The sequence below is a fragment of the Hemitrygon akajei genome, unplaced genomic scaffold (assembly GCF_048418815.1).
Source record: "Hemitrygon akajei unplaced genomic scaffold, sHemAka1.3 Scf000067, whole genome shotgun sequence".
Lineage (NCBI taxonomy): Eukaryota > Metazoa > Chordata > Chondrichthyes > Myliobatiformes > Dasyatidae > Hemitrygon > Hemitrygon akajei.
In genome coordinates this window covers 716,570-734,971 of record NW_027331953.1, presented here as the reverse complement: position 1 = coordinate 734,971, position 18,402 = coordinate 716,570, and the positions used below count along the sequence as shown (strand labels likewise).

The following is an 18,402-nucleotide window of genomic DNA, read 5'->3' as shown; positions in this document are numbered from 1 at the left end:
GCAAGCTTCGACTTTTCAACTGCTGGATCGTTATAAATCTAAAATCACTGATCTTGAAAACCGCTCTCGAAGACAAAATCTCCGGATAATTGGGATTCCGGAAAAATTTGAGAACGGCAATCTCACTGTATTTTTCTCCAAATTTTTAATGGATGTCTTCGGCTCAGAAGTACTGGATACCCCTCCAATAATTGACCGTGCACATCGCATTTCTCATTTTCATTCAGATTCAAGTTTGAAACCACGACCTAATACCAAAGAGCGTTTGATTCGGGCTGCCCGGAAAAAGGGTATCATCAGCTTTCAAGATCTTAAATTCCGTATTCTGGAAGACTATAGTCCCGAAGTTTTAAGGGTTTTATATCGGTTATGTCGGAAATTCATCAAGAAGGCTACAAGCAAGCACTGTTATTTCCAGCATATTTGAGAGTTGCTCTCAATGATGGAACTTATCGGCTGTTCAAATCTCCAGCGGATTCCTTGAAGAATAACACTTTATTGTTTCTACGAGTTGACTAATGTAAAAATAAGTTTATAGATTTGGATCTTTTATAAAATGATGATTTTTTTTACGTGATTGCTTACACGTATTTCTTACACACAGTAAAAGTCCATTTTTGGTTTATTCTGAGTTCTTTTTATATTATTATTCTGTTAGTTGTGAAAGTAATTCATTGGGTTTTCTTTTAAGTTCATATACACTTTTTTATATTTTTAACATTTAAATATTAAGATTTTTAAAAAAATAAAATGTCGTTTCTTCTTCCCGAAAGACCTTAGTGCTTGGATATGTCATATCTGTTTTGATGTGTCTGAATAAGTTTAAGGACTTTCTTTTAAAACACTAATACAATATTATCCATTATGGGTTTTAAATTATTGTTTTAAATCCTTTTGTTTTATATATATGTAATACTAATTGCATACTTTAATCTTTCTAACCCTTTCTTATAATATGGGTGGTTTGTATCTTTTATTTAACTTTTTTTGTTTGAGTTGCCGTCTTGAGACATGGGGTAAATTTAGTATTAGATTGCTTGCTTGCCTCTTTTTGGTTTTGAGGGTGGAGGGAGGGGGATTTCTTTTTGCTTGCTTCACACTTAGTTTTACTTCCTGGCCTGATTCGAAACGACAAAAATGGTTGCAGTGTCATGACCTCCGGTTCCTCCTTGAACTTACTTCCCTCTTCCAGATACATGAGTTCATCTTTTTTTTAACCTTATGTGTTAATTGTAATAAATATTGGCAATATGGATAAGATTATTAATTTTGTTTCTTGGAATACTAATGGTTTAAATCATCCGATCAAACGGAAAAAAATATTCAAAGTATTCCACAGAATGAATGCTAATATTATCTTTGTACAAGAGACTCATGTGAGGAAGGTGGATAGTCAATGCTTTTTTAGTTTTCAACAGAATCACTCGAATTCCCAAGCCAAAGTAAGAGGCGTTTCCATTTGTATAGATTCTTCAACCTCCTTTATACACTATGAAACCATTTCAGACCCACAAGGTAGATTTTTGCTTATTACTGGTCTACTTTTTAATCAAAAAGTTGTTTTATGCTCCAAACACTGATTGCCCTGAATTTTTTAAGTGTCTATTTACATCCTTTCCTAATTTGAATCAGTATATGCTGATAATGGGTGGGGATTTTAACTGTTGTTTAAACCTTTCGATGGATAGATCTAAGCCCACCCAAGCTCTTCCTAATAAATCGGCCTCTCTTATTAATTCCTTTATGATTGATTCTGGAATTACCAAAATTTGGCATTTTTTACACCCCAATGACAAAGAGTTTTCATACCTTTCTCATGTTTATCATAATTATTCAAGAATTGATTACTTTTTTATTGATCACCGTTTACTTACAGATGTTATTGTAAGTACTGACCATGCACTTTTGAAGCTATCTATTAAGACATTGGACTCATCTACTAATGCTAAATCTTGGAGGTTCAACTCTATTTTATTGCAGGACTTAGACTTTCTTAATTTTATTAAACAACAAATCGATTTGTTTTTCTCAACAGCAGAGATCTCTAGTGGAATTTTATGGGACACTTTTAAAGCACTTATTCATGGACAGATTATTTCATACTCTGCTGGAGTTAGGAAACGAACTAATTCTAAAATATTAACATTGGTTGCTAAAATCAAAGCAATTGATAAGATTTATTCAGTGACCCCCCCAGCAAAGAACTTTATAAAGAAAGAGTTGAACTTCAAATGGAGCATCGTTTGTTATTATCCTCTTCGATTGAAAATCAGTTAATTAAATCTAGAACCCAGTTTTATGTACATGGAGATAAGTCTGGCAAATTATTGGCTAATCAATTGAAAACTGCTTCGGTTAAACGACAAATTACTAGGATTCGTAAACGAGATGGCACTCTGACGATAAATAAAGAGATAAATAAAGCATTTCAAGATTTTTATAATTCTTTATATCAATCAGAATTTGTTGAGGATTCTTCTATAATAGATGAATTTTTAAGAAAATTGAATATCCCAAAATTAACAACAGAGGATAGTGTATTCCTAGATGCACCTATTATGGAAACTGAAATAAAAAAGGCTACTTTTTCAGTGAATTCTGGTGAAGCTCCTGGTCCGGATGGTTATACTGTAGAATTTTTTAAATCCTTTTCCTCTATACTTTCTCCTTGGCTTTGTAAAATTTTTAAAGATGCGTTAACTATAGGTATATTGCCACAATCTTTTTATGAAGCCTCTATTTCTTTAATTCTTAAAAAAGATAAAGATCCTACTGAAAGTGCATCTTATCGGCCTATATCCTTGCTGAATACGGATTTTAAGATTTTTAGTAAAATTTTGGCCACTAGACTAGAAAATATAGTACCTCAAATTATTTCTGAAGATCAGACTGGATTTATTAAAAACCGCTACTCATCTTTCAACATTAGAAAATTAATTAATATTATTTATACTCCTTCACCCAAAATGCCAGAATGTGTCATTTTCTTAGATGCTGAAAAAGCATTTGATAGAGTTGAATGGCCATATTTATTTAATACGTTGCAGCATTTTAATTTTAGTTTGAAATTTATATCATGGATTAAATTAATATACTATAAACCCTTGGCTTCAGTCTTTACCAATAATCAAAGATCTTGTTTTTCAGTTATTCCGTGGTACAAGGCAAGGCTGTCCTTTAAGTCCTTTACTATTTGACATTGTTTTGGAACCTTTAGCTATAGCCATTCATGAATCACCTAATATTTTGGGTATTACTGTGGGGAAGGGACGTATAAGTTATCATTATATGCTGATGATTTGTTACTATACATATCCGACCCTGAGAGATCTATTCCTGTTATTTCGTCCTTGCTTGCTCAGTTTAGTAACTTTTCTGGTTACAAATTGAATTTTAATAAGAGCGAATTATTTCTATTAAATATGCAAGTTCCAATTTATAAACATTTACCATTTAAAGTTGTCACAGATTATTTTACTTATTTGGGTATTTAAATTACCAAAAAACACAAAGATTTATTTAAAGTTAATTTCTTACCTTTAATTGACCAAATTAAGCAACTTGTTACCAGGTGGTCTCCATTAACTTTGTCATTGGTTGGTCGAATTAATGCTATTAAGATGATGATATTACCCAAATTCTTATATTTATTTCAAGCATTACCAATTTTTATTCCTAAATCTTTTTTTGATATTATTCACTCCAAAATATCTTCCTATCTGTGGCAGAATAAAAATCCTAGACTAAGCAAAAAATATTTACAGAAGCCTAAGAAAGAGGGTGGTTTGAGATTTTACTATTGGGCAGTTAATATACGATATTTAATATTTTGGACACAAGAATCGACTATAGCAGCTTGCCCACAATGGGTAAATTCGGAATGTAAATCTGTACAAGACTTTTCATTGTTTTCAATTTTAGGATTTTCACTTCCTTTTTCTTTATCTAAATTGAATAAACAAATAACTAATCGTATAGTTAAACATGCATTGCGAATATGGTTTCAATTTCGTAAATTTTTTGGCTTGAATAAGTTCATCTTATCAAGCCCTATAATATCTAACTTTCTTTTTCGGCCCTCTTTTATGGATCAAGCCTTTGTTTTATGGAAAACAAAAGGTATAACATGTTTTCTTGATCTATTTTTAGATAATAGTTTTATGTCCTTTGAACAGCTATCTAATAAATATAATTTACCTAAAACTCATTTTTTTAGATATTTGCAAGTTAGAAATTTTTTGAATAATGAGTTACAGTCTTTTCCGAAACTATGTCCATCGGACATTACGGAAAAAAATTTAGCTCTGAATCCTTGTCAGAAGGGTTTAGTGGCTATCATTTATAATATGATCATGAAAATACAGCCAGAAGTATCAGAAAAAATTAAGAAGGAATGGGAAAAAGAACTTCATTGCCTTGTACCCACTGAGCAGTGGGAGAAAATTTTACAATTAGTCAATTCTTCTTCTATTTGTGCTAAACATGCCCTAATACAATTCAAGGTTGTACATAGAGCTCATATGTCCAAGGATAAACTTGCTCGATTTTATTCTTATGTTAATCCAACCTGTGACAGATGTCATTCTGATGTTGCTTCATTGACCCACATGTTTTGGTCTTGCCCTTGTTTGCAAAATTACTGGAAAGACATTTTCAGTACTATTTCAACAGTTCTGAATATCAATTTCCAACCGCATCCTGTTACTGCAATTTTCGGTTTACCAATGGTGGATAATAGTCGTTTATCCCCCTCATCTCGACGGATGATTGCATTTGTTACATTAATGGCTAGAAGATCTACTTTATTGAATTGGAAAGAAATTAATCCTCCAACTATATTTCAGTGGTTTTCTCAAACTATCTCTTGTTTGAGCTTAGAAAAAATTAGAAGTGTTGTCTTTGACCCTTCAGTTAAATTTGAAGAAACTTGGAGACCATTTATTCAACATTTTCATATGAGTTAAATTGTCTTTTCCTAAACCTCACTTTTATTATCTTTAATTATTTGGGTGGAGGTTCGGAGTTATTGGCACTACTGTATATATTTGACATAATGCAATGGCCCATGTCGGTTAGTTTTCTGGGGTTTTTTTTTTACTACTTTTGTTTGCAATTACCATGTGTTTGGGAGGTTATGATATATTGATTGTCATCTATTTGAATGTTTATTTAAACTATTAACTATGTACTCTCAAACTCTCTGTATTCATGTTTCATTTATGTTTGTTTAAAAATTAATAAAAAGAATTTAAAAGAAAAGAAAGGATGGCATGTTGTCTCCTGCATGCAAGGTTCTGATATATGGGCTGGTCGAGTAACGAGGTTCTGCAAAGGGAGTTCAGGGAGTGAGCTGCTAAGTTAACGGGCAGCTCATCCAGGGCTGTGATCTCAGGACTGTCATCTGTGCCACGTGCCAGGAATCGGAAGATTATACCGTTTAACAGATGGCTAAGGAGTTGGTGCAGGAGGGATCTTCTGAGCTGGTGAGGATTGCTGTGTACAGAGGAGTGTGAGTGTGTTGGGGGGGAGAGCACATCGTTGATGGAGTGCGACTGCGCAGGCAGTCTCTCACACACAGACACATGCAGTGGAGTGTGAGGGAGGGGAGTGGGAAGGGAAAAGGGGAATGAGGAGGATGGAGTTAGGGCTCCTTCACAAAGTCCCAGACTCACCCACCCCACCCCCTTTGGAATTGGTCCCATTCCTTGGGGGCTGGGAGTGGGCACTGAGTTGCCTTGTCAAGAAGACAGCATCAGGTTAACACGCTTTGATAATAAATTTACTTTGAACTTGAACATTGAAATGTATTTTTTGTAAAACATGTCTTCTTCTTCTCCATGTGGTTTGTGCGTTACACGCTTGGGTGATCATGGCTTTCCACATCGAACAATCGCACGCAGCATCAATGGTATCTCGCACACTTAGATCTGTTAGTTCTTTCACAGTGTCCATATATTTTCTTTTTTGCCTTCCTCTTCCGTGTTTCCCAGGCATACGGCCATGTAATGTAAGGCATTCTATTTCTCCCTTTCTGATGACGTGGCCCAGTAATTTATGTTTCCTCTCACTTAAAGTTCTTATTAAAGATCTTTTTGTATGGGAACATTGGAGCATTATCTCATTAGTTACCCTATTCCTATATGATATTTTCAGCATCCTTCTAAGAATCTGCATTTCTGTTGCTTCGAAGTTTCTTTGGAGTTCTGGTGTTACAGTCCATGTTTCTGAAGCATACAGCAAGATTGACCAGATGTCACATTTTAGTGGCCTAAGCCTTGTTATCATAGAATTGTGTCTGTTGGGAAAAGTCGGTTTCATTTTTTAGAAGTTGGTTTTGGTAATACCAATTCTTCTTTTTATTTCTTCTTTACTTCCAGCATCTCATGATATAGACAGATAGACAGACATACTTTATTGATTCCGAGGGAAATTGGTTTTCGTTACAGTTGCACCAACCAAGAATAGAGTAGAAATATAGCAAAATAAAACCAGAAGTAATGAAATAATAATAAGTAAATTATGCCAAGTGGAAATAAGTCCAGGAACAGCCTATTGGCTCAGAGCGGCTGACACTCCGAGGGAGGAGTTGTAAAGTTTGGTGGCCACAGGCAGGAATGACTTCCTATGCATCTCGGTGAAATGAGTCTCTGGCTGAATGTACTCCTGTGCCCAACCAGTACATTATGGAGTGGATGGGAGACATTGTCCAAGATGGCATGCAACTTGGACAGCATCCTCTTTTCAGACACCACCGTCAGAGCGTCCTGTTCCACCCCCACCACAAACTTACAAACTTACAAATGAGTTCGTTGATTCTGTTGGTGTCTGCTACCCTCGGCCTGCTGCCCCAGCACACAACAGCAAACATGATAGCACTGGCCACCACAGACTCGTAGAACATCTTCAGCATCATCCGGCAGATGTTAAAGGACCTCAGTCTCCTTAGGAAATAGAGACGGCTCTGACCCTTCTTGTAGACAGCCTCAGTGTTCTTTGACCAGTCCAGTTTATTGTCAATTCATATCCCCAGGTACTTGTAATCCTCCACTATGTCGACACTGACCCTTTTGAGGGAAACAAGGGTCACCGGTGCCTTGGCTCTCGTCAGGTCCACCACCAGCTCCTTAGTCTTTTTCACATTAAGCTGCAGATGATTCTGCTTGCACCATGTAACAAAGTTTCCCACCGTAACCCTGTACTCAGACTCAGCTCCCTTGCTGATGCATCCAACTATAGCAGAGTCATCAGAAAACTTCTGAAGATGGCAAGACTCTGTGCAGTAGTTGAAGTCCGAGGTGTAGATGGTGAAGAGAAAGGGAGACAGGATAGTCCCCTGTGGAGCCCCAGTGCTGCTGACCACTCTGTCTGACACACAGTGTTGCAAGTGCACGTACTGTGGTCTGCCAGTCAGGTAATCAATAATCCATGACACCAGGAAAGCATCCACCTGCATCACTGTCAGCTTCTCACCCAGCAGAGCAGGGCGGATGGTGTTGAACGCACTGGAGAAGTCAAAAGACATGACCCTCACAGTGCTCGCCGGCTTGTCCAGGTGGGCGTAGACATGGTTCAGCAGGTACATGATGGCTTCCTCAAATCCTAGTCGGGGCTGTTAGGCGAACTGGAGGGTGTCTAAGTGTGGCCTAACCATAGGCCAGAGCTGCTCTAGAACAAGTCTCTCCAGGGTCTTCATGATGTGGGAGGTCAATGCCACCGGTCTGTAGTCATTGGAGCCACTGGGGCACGGCGTCTTCGGTACAGGGAAGATGCAGGATGGCTTCCACAGCATAGGAACCGTCTGGAGACTTAGGCTCAGGTTGAAGACATGGTGAAGTACCCCACATAGCTGGGGGGCACAGGCTTTGAGCACCCTGGGGCTGATACCATCCGGGCCTGCAGCCTTGCTTGGGGGTGGAGAAGTTTCAGATGTCTTCTCACCTGTTCAGCTGTGAAGCCCACCGTGGTGGTTTCAGGTGGTGGAGGGATGTCATGAGAGCAGGGTGGGAGGCTGTGAGGAGGGGAGAGTGGAGTATGTGTTGGTTGGGGGTTGACAACAGATGAATCATGTGGGGGATGGGCAGGGGCCACAGTGTCGAATCTGTTGAAGAACAAGTTAAGTTCGTGGGCCCTGTCCACACTGCCTTCAGCTCCTCTGTTGTTCGTTTGCCGGAACCCAGTGATGGTCCTCATCCCACTCCAGACCTCTTTCATGTTGTTCTGCTGGAGTTTCCACTCAAGCTTCCTCCTATACCTGTCTTTAACCTCCCTGAACTTGGCTTTCAGGTCCCTCTGTATTGTCCTCAGCTCCTCCCTATTTCCATCTCCAAACGCCCTCTTTTTAGTGTTCAGAATGTCCTTAAAGCCCTTTGTTACCTATGGCTTGTTATTTGAATAACGAATAACAAGTAACAATATAAAGCTACCAAGGTAATTAAAGCTGGCGTTTTGTTCATCCTCTTGGTTACTGATGTACAACTTGTCGTTGGGAGTATCCTGCTGTTTCGATGTTACCATACTTTTTTTTACAGTTGATGGTTAGACCAGAATCTGCACTTGTTTGCATTACTTTGGGTAGGAGGATTTGTAGGTCTTCTGTAGCACTTGCTATTAGGATGGTATCGTCCGCATATCTTATATTGTTGATGTTAACACCTCAAATTTTTATCCCATCTAGGTCTTCTATTTCTCTGAGAATCATTTCACTATAGATATTTAAAAATTCCAATGAGGCAACGCATCTCTGTCTAAATCCACTTTGAATTTTAGTCCAACTGCTTATATTATCATAAATTTTTACACTGCCATTTGGTTCCAATATGAATTGTGAAGTAGTTGTTCTTCCCTTCCATCAGTATTTAGTTTAGCGAGAATTTGAAATCTGCTTTTAGTTAAATTAAGGGTTAACCCTTTTAACATCAGCATAATCCAAACTTACGCACCAACAAATGATGGGGACGAACAGGATAACAACAAGTTTTATGAAGATCTCGACAGGGCAATGTAAATCTCAGGATATGGGAGATTTTAACGCCAAAGTTGGACAGAAAACGGTTGATAATATTATAGGACCCTTTGGGCTGGGGAGAAAATTGAAAACGGAGAAAGGTTTACTGACTGGTGTGTCAGATACAACCAAGTGATACTTGGTATAAAAACCATCCACGTAAATTATGTCCTTGGATTAGCCCTGGAGATAGAACAAGGAATCAAATGGATTTCATTACCATCAATGAACCCTTTAGAAATAATATCACAAATTCTGAATCCTACTCAGGAGTAGACTGTTGTTCAGATCACCATCCAGTAATAGCAACCATCAAAACAAAATTAAAGAAACTGAAATGTGGAAAAAAGAGAAGTCGATGTTGGGAGAACTTAAAAAAGATGGCATACTTAGCAACAATTCAAGACAGCTGTAGAAGAATACATCAATGAAAACGAAACAACACCTATTTGGGACAGATTTAAATATGCTATACAACAATCAGCAGGGGAGATAATCCAAATACAAGAAACACAACACACCAACAAGGGGTGGATAACCCAAGAAATTCTACATCTGATGGAACAAAGAAGGTTAGTGAAGAATAATGAAGTGCATTTCAGCGAGCTAAACAGACAAGTGTGCAATATTGCAAAGGAAGAAAGGCTAAATCAAAAATGCAATGAAGCAGAAGGCCATATTAACAACGGCAAAGAAATGGACAAGAAAATTAAAGAAATTATGGAATTAAGAAAACCTCCTCTACAGAATGCATAAGATCAGCAGACAGATCCAGATGAAGTATGTGGGAGGAGGATTCAGTATATAGAGCAGCTGTCTGAGGATAATAGAGGGGAACCCCCAGATATTAAACACCCTAATTCTGGCCCACCTATTACCAAAGAAGAAAAAACTAAAGCAATGAAAAGCATGAAACGTGGTAAAGCCACTGGACTTGAGGAAACCTCAGCTTACAAGCCCTAGAAGATCTGGGCATAGATATTCTTTTTGAACTGTTTAATGGCATATATGAGTCTGCTGTATTGCCTGATGATCGCTTGAAATCTGTACTTATAGCTCTGCCAAGAATTCCTGGCATTATTGACTGCGAAAATTATAGAACAATCTGTCTTAAGATTCACCTAATAAAGATTTTGTTGAGAATTGTTCTGAGATGAATTAAAAATAAGTTAAGGCCAGAAACTTCCAAGTAAAACATGTACTGATGAGAAATGGTCTCAGTGAAGGTCCGAGAGTGGTAAATGAACCGGTGTTCAGCCCCACAGCTCTGTGCCAAACAAGAACCCCTGTCTGAGTCTGTCCCATCTGTCTGTGCTTGACAGTGCCAGTGTCTTTTATTTTCCTTCTCAACCTCGTTCTCCTGCCTTCTCCCCATAACATTTGACGCCTTTACAGAAAATCTTTGGGATCAACGGCAATACGCATATTCAACAGTTCATCTTTCTGCGACAGGAGAACACACTTCAGAGATCAACAGTCTCTGCATTTTTATTACATACATTATTATTGCGCATTGGTGCAGTATTATTGTGTATATTATTATTCCCGGGTTATTTTTAGTAAAGTCTGCACACTGCTAATTGTGTTTCTAAATGTCGCTGCTGTAACGAAAGAATTCCCCACTCGGGATCAATAATGTATTTATTTATTATTATCAACATCATCATGATTATTCTGCAGTCCTTTATCTCTTTCATCAATTTTCCCAGCTCTTTACTTCACGCCCGACTAATCTGATGTATCACCTCCCCTCCACCCCACATTCTTTCTCCCTCCCTTCCTTTCCAGTCCTGAAGAAGGGTGACGGTCTGAAACGCCGACTGTTCTCTCCCCTCCATCGTTGCTTTCTGCCCCCCTGAGTTCCTCCAGCATTTTGTGGGTGTTGTTTTGGATTTCCGCATCTGCAGATTTTTTTTAAAAATCCTATTTAAACAAATGCGCATGCGTGGGCGTCACAGCCCGTCGCGAATATTGCGCATGCGCTCAGTAGATGAGAGGCTCGCAGGGATCGGACGCAGGTAGGAGCGGGGCCGCGGGTGGGAGCTTAATCACCGGCGTCTGCATCGCGATTGAAGGAACATTACTATGAGCTCCGTCCCCACTGGTCCTGCACCTCAGAACAGTCCCAGTCCTTTCCGTCTCTCTCAGCCCCACGATTTACCCGAGTGACGGGGAGTTAACGGCTGATTGAGAGCTGGCGGCGCCGCCATTTCTGCGGCGCATGCGCATTGCTGGGTCCTTAGATGGCGGATAGATAGATAGATACTTTATTCATCCCCATGGGGAAATTCAGCATTTTTTCCAATGTCCCATACTCTTGTTGTAGCAAAACTAATTACATACCATACTTAACTCAGTAAAAATATGATATGCATCTAAATCACTCTCTCAAAAAGCATTAATAATAGCTTTTAAAAAGTTCTTAAGTAGTTTACTTAAATACATTAAATACAATCAACCCCGGCACTTTAACATATCTTACTCCTGGCGGTTGAATTGTAAAGCCTAATGGCATTGGGGAGTATTGACCTCTTCATCCTGTCTGAGGAGCATTGCATCGATAGCAACCTGTCGCTGAAACTGCTTCTCTGTCTCTGGATGGTGCTATGTAGAGGATGTTCAGGGTTTTCCATAATTGACCGTAGCCTACTCAGCGCCCTTCGCTCAGCTACCGATGTTATACTCTCCAGTACTTTGCCCACGACAGTGCCCGCCTTCCTTACCAGCTTATTAAGACGTGAGGCGTCCCTCTTCTTAATGCTGCCTCCCCAACACGCCACCACAAAGAAGAGGGCGCTCTCCACAACTGACCTATAGAACATCTTCAGCATCTCACTACAGACATTGAATGACGCCAACCTTCTAAGGAAGTACAGTCGACTCTGTGCCTTCCTGCACAAGGCATCTGTGTTGGCAGTCCAGTCTAGCTTCTCGTCTAACTGTACTCCCAGATACTTGTAGGTCTTAACCTGCTCCACACATTCTCCATTAATGATCACTGGCTCCATATGAGGCCTAGGTCTCCTAAAGTCCACCACCATCTCCTTGGTCTTGGTGATATTGAGACGCAGGTAGTTTGAGTTGCACCATATCACAAAGTCCTGTATCAGTTTCCTATACTCCTCCTCCTGTCCATTCCTGACACACCCCACTATGGCCGTGTCGTCATAGAACTTCTGCACATGGCAGGACTCCAAGCTATATTGGAAGTCTGATGTGTACAGGGTGAACAGGACTGGAGAGAGCACGGTCCCCTGCGGCGCTCCTGTGCTGCTGACCACCGTGTCAGACCTACAGTCTCTCAACCGCACATACTGAGGTCTCTCTGTCAGGTAGTCCACTATCCAATCCACCATGTGAGAGTCTACTCCCATCTCCGTTAGTTTGTGCCTTAAGATCTTGGGCTGGATGGTGTTAAAGGCACTAGAGAAGTCCAGGAATGTAATCCTCACAGCACCACTGACCCCATCTAGGTGAGAGAGGGATTTGTGCAGCAAATACGTGATAGCATCCTCCACTCCCACCTTCTCCTTATACGCAAACTGAAGAGGATCCCGGGCATGCCTGGTTTGTGGCCTCAGATTCTGTATTATCAGCCGCTCCATGGTCTTCATCACGTGCGACGTCAAGGGAACCGGTCTGAAGTCATTCAACTCCTTTGGTTGTGGTTTCTTTGGTACCGGGACAATACAGGATGTTTTCCACTGTCTGGGTACTCTTCTCTGCTCCAGGCTCATGTTGAAGATGCGCTGTAGTGGTTCTCCCAGCTCAGTCGCACAGGCCCTCAGTAATCGTGGGGAAACTCCATCCGGTCCCGCCGCCTTGCTGGTACAGATCTTCCTCAGTTGACCTTCCACCTGTGCAGCCGTAATCCTGGGCGTGGGCAAGGTCTCCTGTGAGTGGCTATTTTCCTGTGAGGGAAGTAAGAGGGAGGACGAGTAGAAAGACAAGCCTGGTGTGGAGTTCTGCGGTGAGGATGAGATTGTGCTGTCGAACCTATTGAAGAAGTTGTTCAGCTGGTTCGCTTTCTCCACATCTCTACTTATGTTTGCCCCCCGCTTTGCACCGCATCCGGTGATGATCTTCACCCCATCCCACACCTCCTTCATGCTTTTTTTCTGCAGCTTTTGTTCTAGCTTCCTCCTATACTGCTCCTTTGCCCCCCTTATCTGTACTCTGAGTTCCTTCTGAACTCTTTTAAGCTCCAACCGATCACCATCTTTAAAGGCTTTAAAGATAGACAGCTTACTTGTTCTTGGTGTCTTCTGGGTAAAGAGTCATCCATGGGTGACACTACCAGCATTGTCCCCTTAGAATATGCCCAAATACTGCGAACCCAGCCATGCCAATCCGAGGATCAGTACCTCGGAACAAAAATATACTGTCCAGTCAGTGGAAGTGTAAATTAGTGCTGTATGGCTAAAAGAAATCCTCCCGTCAACTTTAGTTCTCTGTGTAAATAACGATATGAAACACCTTGTTCTTGATGACAAGTGACTTGTAGCTTGCACATCACAAAGGTGCCACACACCAATGAGAATAACTACTGCCCACCCCTTCATAGTCATTGCCATCGATGGGTTCATCACTGTCAATCAGCTGGGGGTGGGAGGGGATCCCAGTAATTAGAAAATCTCCAGGATCCGACATGTAGTAACAAGTTCACTGTGTACTGTTGTGGAGCATGACCAGCACTTGAAATGATACCAAAAATCAGGACAAATTGAGCCAAGGCACAGGTTGATTGAAGGCAGAAATAGCCTACTCTCATACAGAGGGAATACAGTCAGAGAATTTGTTGGTCAGTCAGGATGCCTGATCCGTGACATGTTAGAAGATGAGGAGTTCATATCTAAACATAGAAACAGAAGTCTGCAATATATTACAGGCCCTTCGGCCCACAATATCATGCTGACCATAAAACCTACTCTCAAAACTGTCTAGAGTTTGACTTCCACATAGACCTCTATTATTCTAAGCTCCATGTAGGCACCTAACAGTGTCTGAAAAGACCCTGATTGTATCCGCCTCTACCTTTGGAAAAACTTACCTCTGGTATCCCCCTTGTACCTACTTACATGCATCTTAAAACTCTGTCCCTGCATGTTAGCTAGCTCAGCCCTGAGAAAAAACCTCTGGCTTTCTGCTTGATCAATGCCTCTCATCATCTTATACAACTCTCCTCTGAACCCTTTCCAGAGTTTCCACATACTTCCTGTAGTGAGATGATCAGAATTGAACACAGTACTAAAAGTGGGGTCCAATGAAGGCCTTATATATCTGTAACAGTACCTCACCGCTTTTGAGTTCAGTCCCATGGTTGATGAAGGCCTTCTTATAAACATTGTCAACCTGCACAGCAGCTTTGCATGTACTATTGACGCGGACCGCAAGATCGCGCTTATCCTTCAAACTGCCAAGAGTCCTATCATTAGTATTGTATTCTGTCTTCAAATTAGACCTACCAAAATGAACCACCAGGTTGAACTCCATCTGCCAATTCTCAGTCCAGTTCTACATCCTATCGATGTAACTGCTCTACTGTGACAACCATTCAGACAACCCACAGTACCCACTACATTTGTGTCATCGACAAACTTACAAACACACCCTTCTACTCCTCATCAAGGTCATTTTTAAAATTCACAAAGAGGAGGGGTCCCAGAACAGATCGCTGCAGAATATCACTGTTCACCATCCTCCATGCAGAATACAAACCATCAACAACCACCCTGTGGCCAAGCCAGTTGTGGATCCACAAAGCAGCTCTCCTTGGGTCCTTCCTCGTTACTTTCTCAATGAGCCTCGTATGGGGAACCTTATCAAAAGTCTTACTGAAAACCACGTACACTACATCCAATGTTCTACCTTCATCAATGTTACATCCCCAAAGAGTTCAATCAGGTTGGTAAGGCATAACCTGCCCTTGACAAAGCCATGCTGACTACCGCTAATCTGATGCTCATAAGTCCTCCCGCTTAGGATCTTCTCCAACAAATTGCCCACGACTGATGCAAGACTCACTGGTCTATAATTTCCTGGGTTACCTTTTTTCCGTTTGTTAAACAATCCTCGGGTACTTCTCCCATCCCTATTGATGAGACAAAGATCATCACCAGATGCTCAGCAATCTCCTCCCTCGCTTCCCACAGTCACCTGCAGTATATCTCAACTTGAGTTGAACTCAGTAATGCCAGAGCTCAAATTGAGTGAAGATCTTATAGAAACATGTAAAATTATGACAGGGATAGATAAGATAGAGGCAGGAAAGTTGTTTCCACTGGTAGGTGAGACTAGAACTAGAGGACATCACCTCAAGATTCAGGGCATTTGGGATGGAGATGAGGAGGAACTGCTTTTCCCTGAGGGTGGTGAATATGTGCATTTCTCTGCCCAATGAAGCACTGGAGGTTTCTTCAGTAAATGTATTTGAGACAAAGTTGGATAGATTTTTCCATAGTAGGGAGATTAAGGGCGATGGAGTAAAGGCAGGTTGGTGGAGATGGGCCAGATGACGTTCTCGTGCTCCAATTTCTTATGTTCTCACCACAGACTAAAATCTTACCTGAATAATTGTTCTTCACGCATTGATGTCCTTTCAATTATTCTTACAGGTCTGAAATGGCAGAACAGTTGTGCAAGGGAATCTCAACATGTCAGTTTTGCTCTCTCTGACCGGATATATAAGGAGTGACCAAATATTTTCTTTGCAAGACCAACACATCTGTTGTCAATCCTTGGAAATGAAGAAGTATCTCATCCCAGCTGGAAATGTGTTTTCTGTCTGAAGTGAAGTTTTCTTTTCTAACTCAGTGTTATCTACTGGAGCCGGGGTGCTGAGAAAACACCAGCATTTGTTCACTGAAGATCAGTTCTTCAATTGCAGTGAGATATCATTCTCCTTCTCTCAGTGTGGGAAGGGATTCACTCACAGCCTACCCACAGATACACCAGCGAGTTCACACTGAGAAGATGCCATTGACCTGCTCAGACTGTGGGAAGGGATTCACTCAGTCATCTCAACTGGAGGTGCATCGGCGAATTCACACTGGGGAGTGGCCATTCGTGTGCTCTGCATGTGGGAAGAGATTCACTTGGTCATCCAACCTTGTGAGGCACTACCGCGTTCACACTGGGGAGAGGCCATTCACTTGCTCAGAATGTGGGAAGGGATTTGCTCGGTCATATCAACTGATTGAACATCAGCGAGTTCACACTGGGGAGAAACCATTCAGCTGCTCTGAATGTGGGAGGAGATTCAAAGAATCAGACACACTTGTGAAACACTACCAAATTCACACTGGGGAGAAGCCATTCACGTGCTCTGAATGTGGGAAGGGATTCACTCGGTCATCAGATGTTAAAATACATCAACGAATTCACACTGGGGAGAAACCATTCATCTGCTCTGAATGTGGGAAGGGATTCACTAACTCATCCCACCTTGTGAAGCACTGCCGAATTCACACCGGGGAGAAACCGTTCATCTGCTCAGATTGTGGGAAGGGATTCACTGACTCATCCAAACTTGTGAGGCACTACCCAATTCACACTGGGGAGAAGCCATTCAGGTGTTCTGAATGTGGGAAGGGATTCACTCGGTCAACCAGCCTTGTGAAGCACAGCCAAATTCACACCAGGGAGAAACTGTTCACCTGCCCAGATTGCGGGAAAGAATTCACTCGGTCCTCAGACTTTAAAGAACATCAACAAATTCACACTGGCCACTCACCTGTTCTGAATGTGGGAATGGATTCACAAATACATCTCAATTGAATGAACATCAGCGAGTTCACACTGGGGAGAAACTGCTCAACTGCTCAGACTGTGGGAAGGAATTCACTCAGTCATCACATCTGTTCAGACTGGGAATGAAATCACACTTTCATCTCACCTACCGACACACCAGACTGATTTCAGCAGTGAGAGGACGTTGATCTGCTCAGACTGTGGTAAGGCATTCACACACTGATCCACACTGCAGAGACAGTGGTGGGTTCACACTGTGGTGAGGGTGGTCACCTGCTCAGACTGTGGGAAGGCATTCACACACTGATCCACACTGCAGAGACAGTGGTGGGTTCACACTGTGGTGAGGGTGGTCACCTGCTCAGACTGTGGGAAGGCATTCACACACTGATCCACACTGCAGAGACAGTGGTGGGTTCACACTGTGGGGAGGGTGGTCACCTGCTCAGACTGTGGGAAGGCATTCACACACTGATCCACACTGCAGAGACGGTGGTGGGTTCACACTGTGGGGAGGGTGGTCACCTGCTCAGACTGTGGGAAGTCATTCACACACTGATCCACACTGCAGAGACAGTGGTGGGTTCACAGTGTGGGGAGGGTGGTCACCTGCTCAGACTGTGGGAAGGCATTCACACACTGATCCACACTGCAGAGACAGTGCTGGGTTCACACTGTGGGGAGGGTGGTCACCTGCTCAGACTGTGGGATGGCATTCACACACTGATCCACACTGCAGAGACAGTGGTGGGTTCACACTGTGGGGAGGGTGGTCTCCTGTTCAGACTGTGGGAAGGCATTCACACACTGATCCACACTGCAGAGACAGTGGTGGGTTCACACTGTGGGGAGGGTGGTCACCTGCTCAGACTGTGGGAAGGCATTCACACACTGATCCACACTGCAGAGATAGTGGTGGGTTCACACTTGGTGAGGGTGGTCACCTGCTCAGACTGTGGGATGGGTTTCAGTCTGTCATTCATCCTTGTGTCGCCCTACCGAGCTTTGATCCATCGTGAATCGGAGAGATCAGAAGCTTGAGAGGACGTAATTCACTCAGGTTCGCCAATTGAGTATTAAGGGCAGTGGTTCAGCGCAGGTGATTTTTGATCTTTCAGCAGTGGCCAATCAGCATCAGGTCAGGCAGGAGCAAATGGAGCGGCCAGTGTCAGAGTGGGCAGAGTCAGAGCGGAGACTTTGAGTCTTTACCTCTTTGAGGTTTCAGTGAGAAAAGCATTCAATCAGAGAAGGCAAAATCATGATGGAACTAGATTTTTTATCTTAACATTTGCTCAGTTAGAACAGTGGAGATGACAGGCGGGATAGTGGAAAGCTCCTTTGCGGGATGTGGGAAGGCAGGGGACCCTCCTGTGTCCCTGATAACTACACCTGTGAGAAGGGCTTCCAGCTTCAGCTCCGAACAATCCACATTACGGAGTTGGAGCTGGAACTGGATGAACTCCAGATCATTCGGGAGGCCGAAGGGGTGATAGGACATATAGAGAGGTAGTTGAACCGAAGGTGCACGGCACCGGAAACTGGGTGACAGGAAGGGGAAGGGGGAAACAGCGAGTGCAGTTTACCCCTGTGTCCATCCCCCTGAACAACACAGATATCAATTTAGATACTGTCGGGGATGGTGGGGATGA

The 18,402-nt window shown here is 42.0% G+C and overlaps 1 protein-coding gene across 1 annotated transcript in view; it reads left to right on the top strand.

The window, feature by feature from the left end:
- The window catches only part of LOC140722005 (uncharacterized), a 59,118-nt gene extending 41,840 nt beyond the window's left edge, over nt 1–17,278 (top strand). Inside the window, exon 2 of the mRNA XM_073036819.1 lies at nt 15,619–17,278. Coding sequence (XP_072892920.1) covers nt 15,977–16,780 — 804 coding nt within the window. The 5' untranslated portion in view covers nt 15,619–15,976 and the 3' untranslated portion in view covers nt 16,781–17,278. The remainder of the gene's footprint in view (nt 1–15,618) is intronic.
- Nucleotides 17,279–18,402: the final 1,124 nt, after the last annotated feature.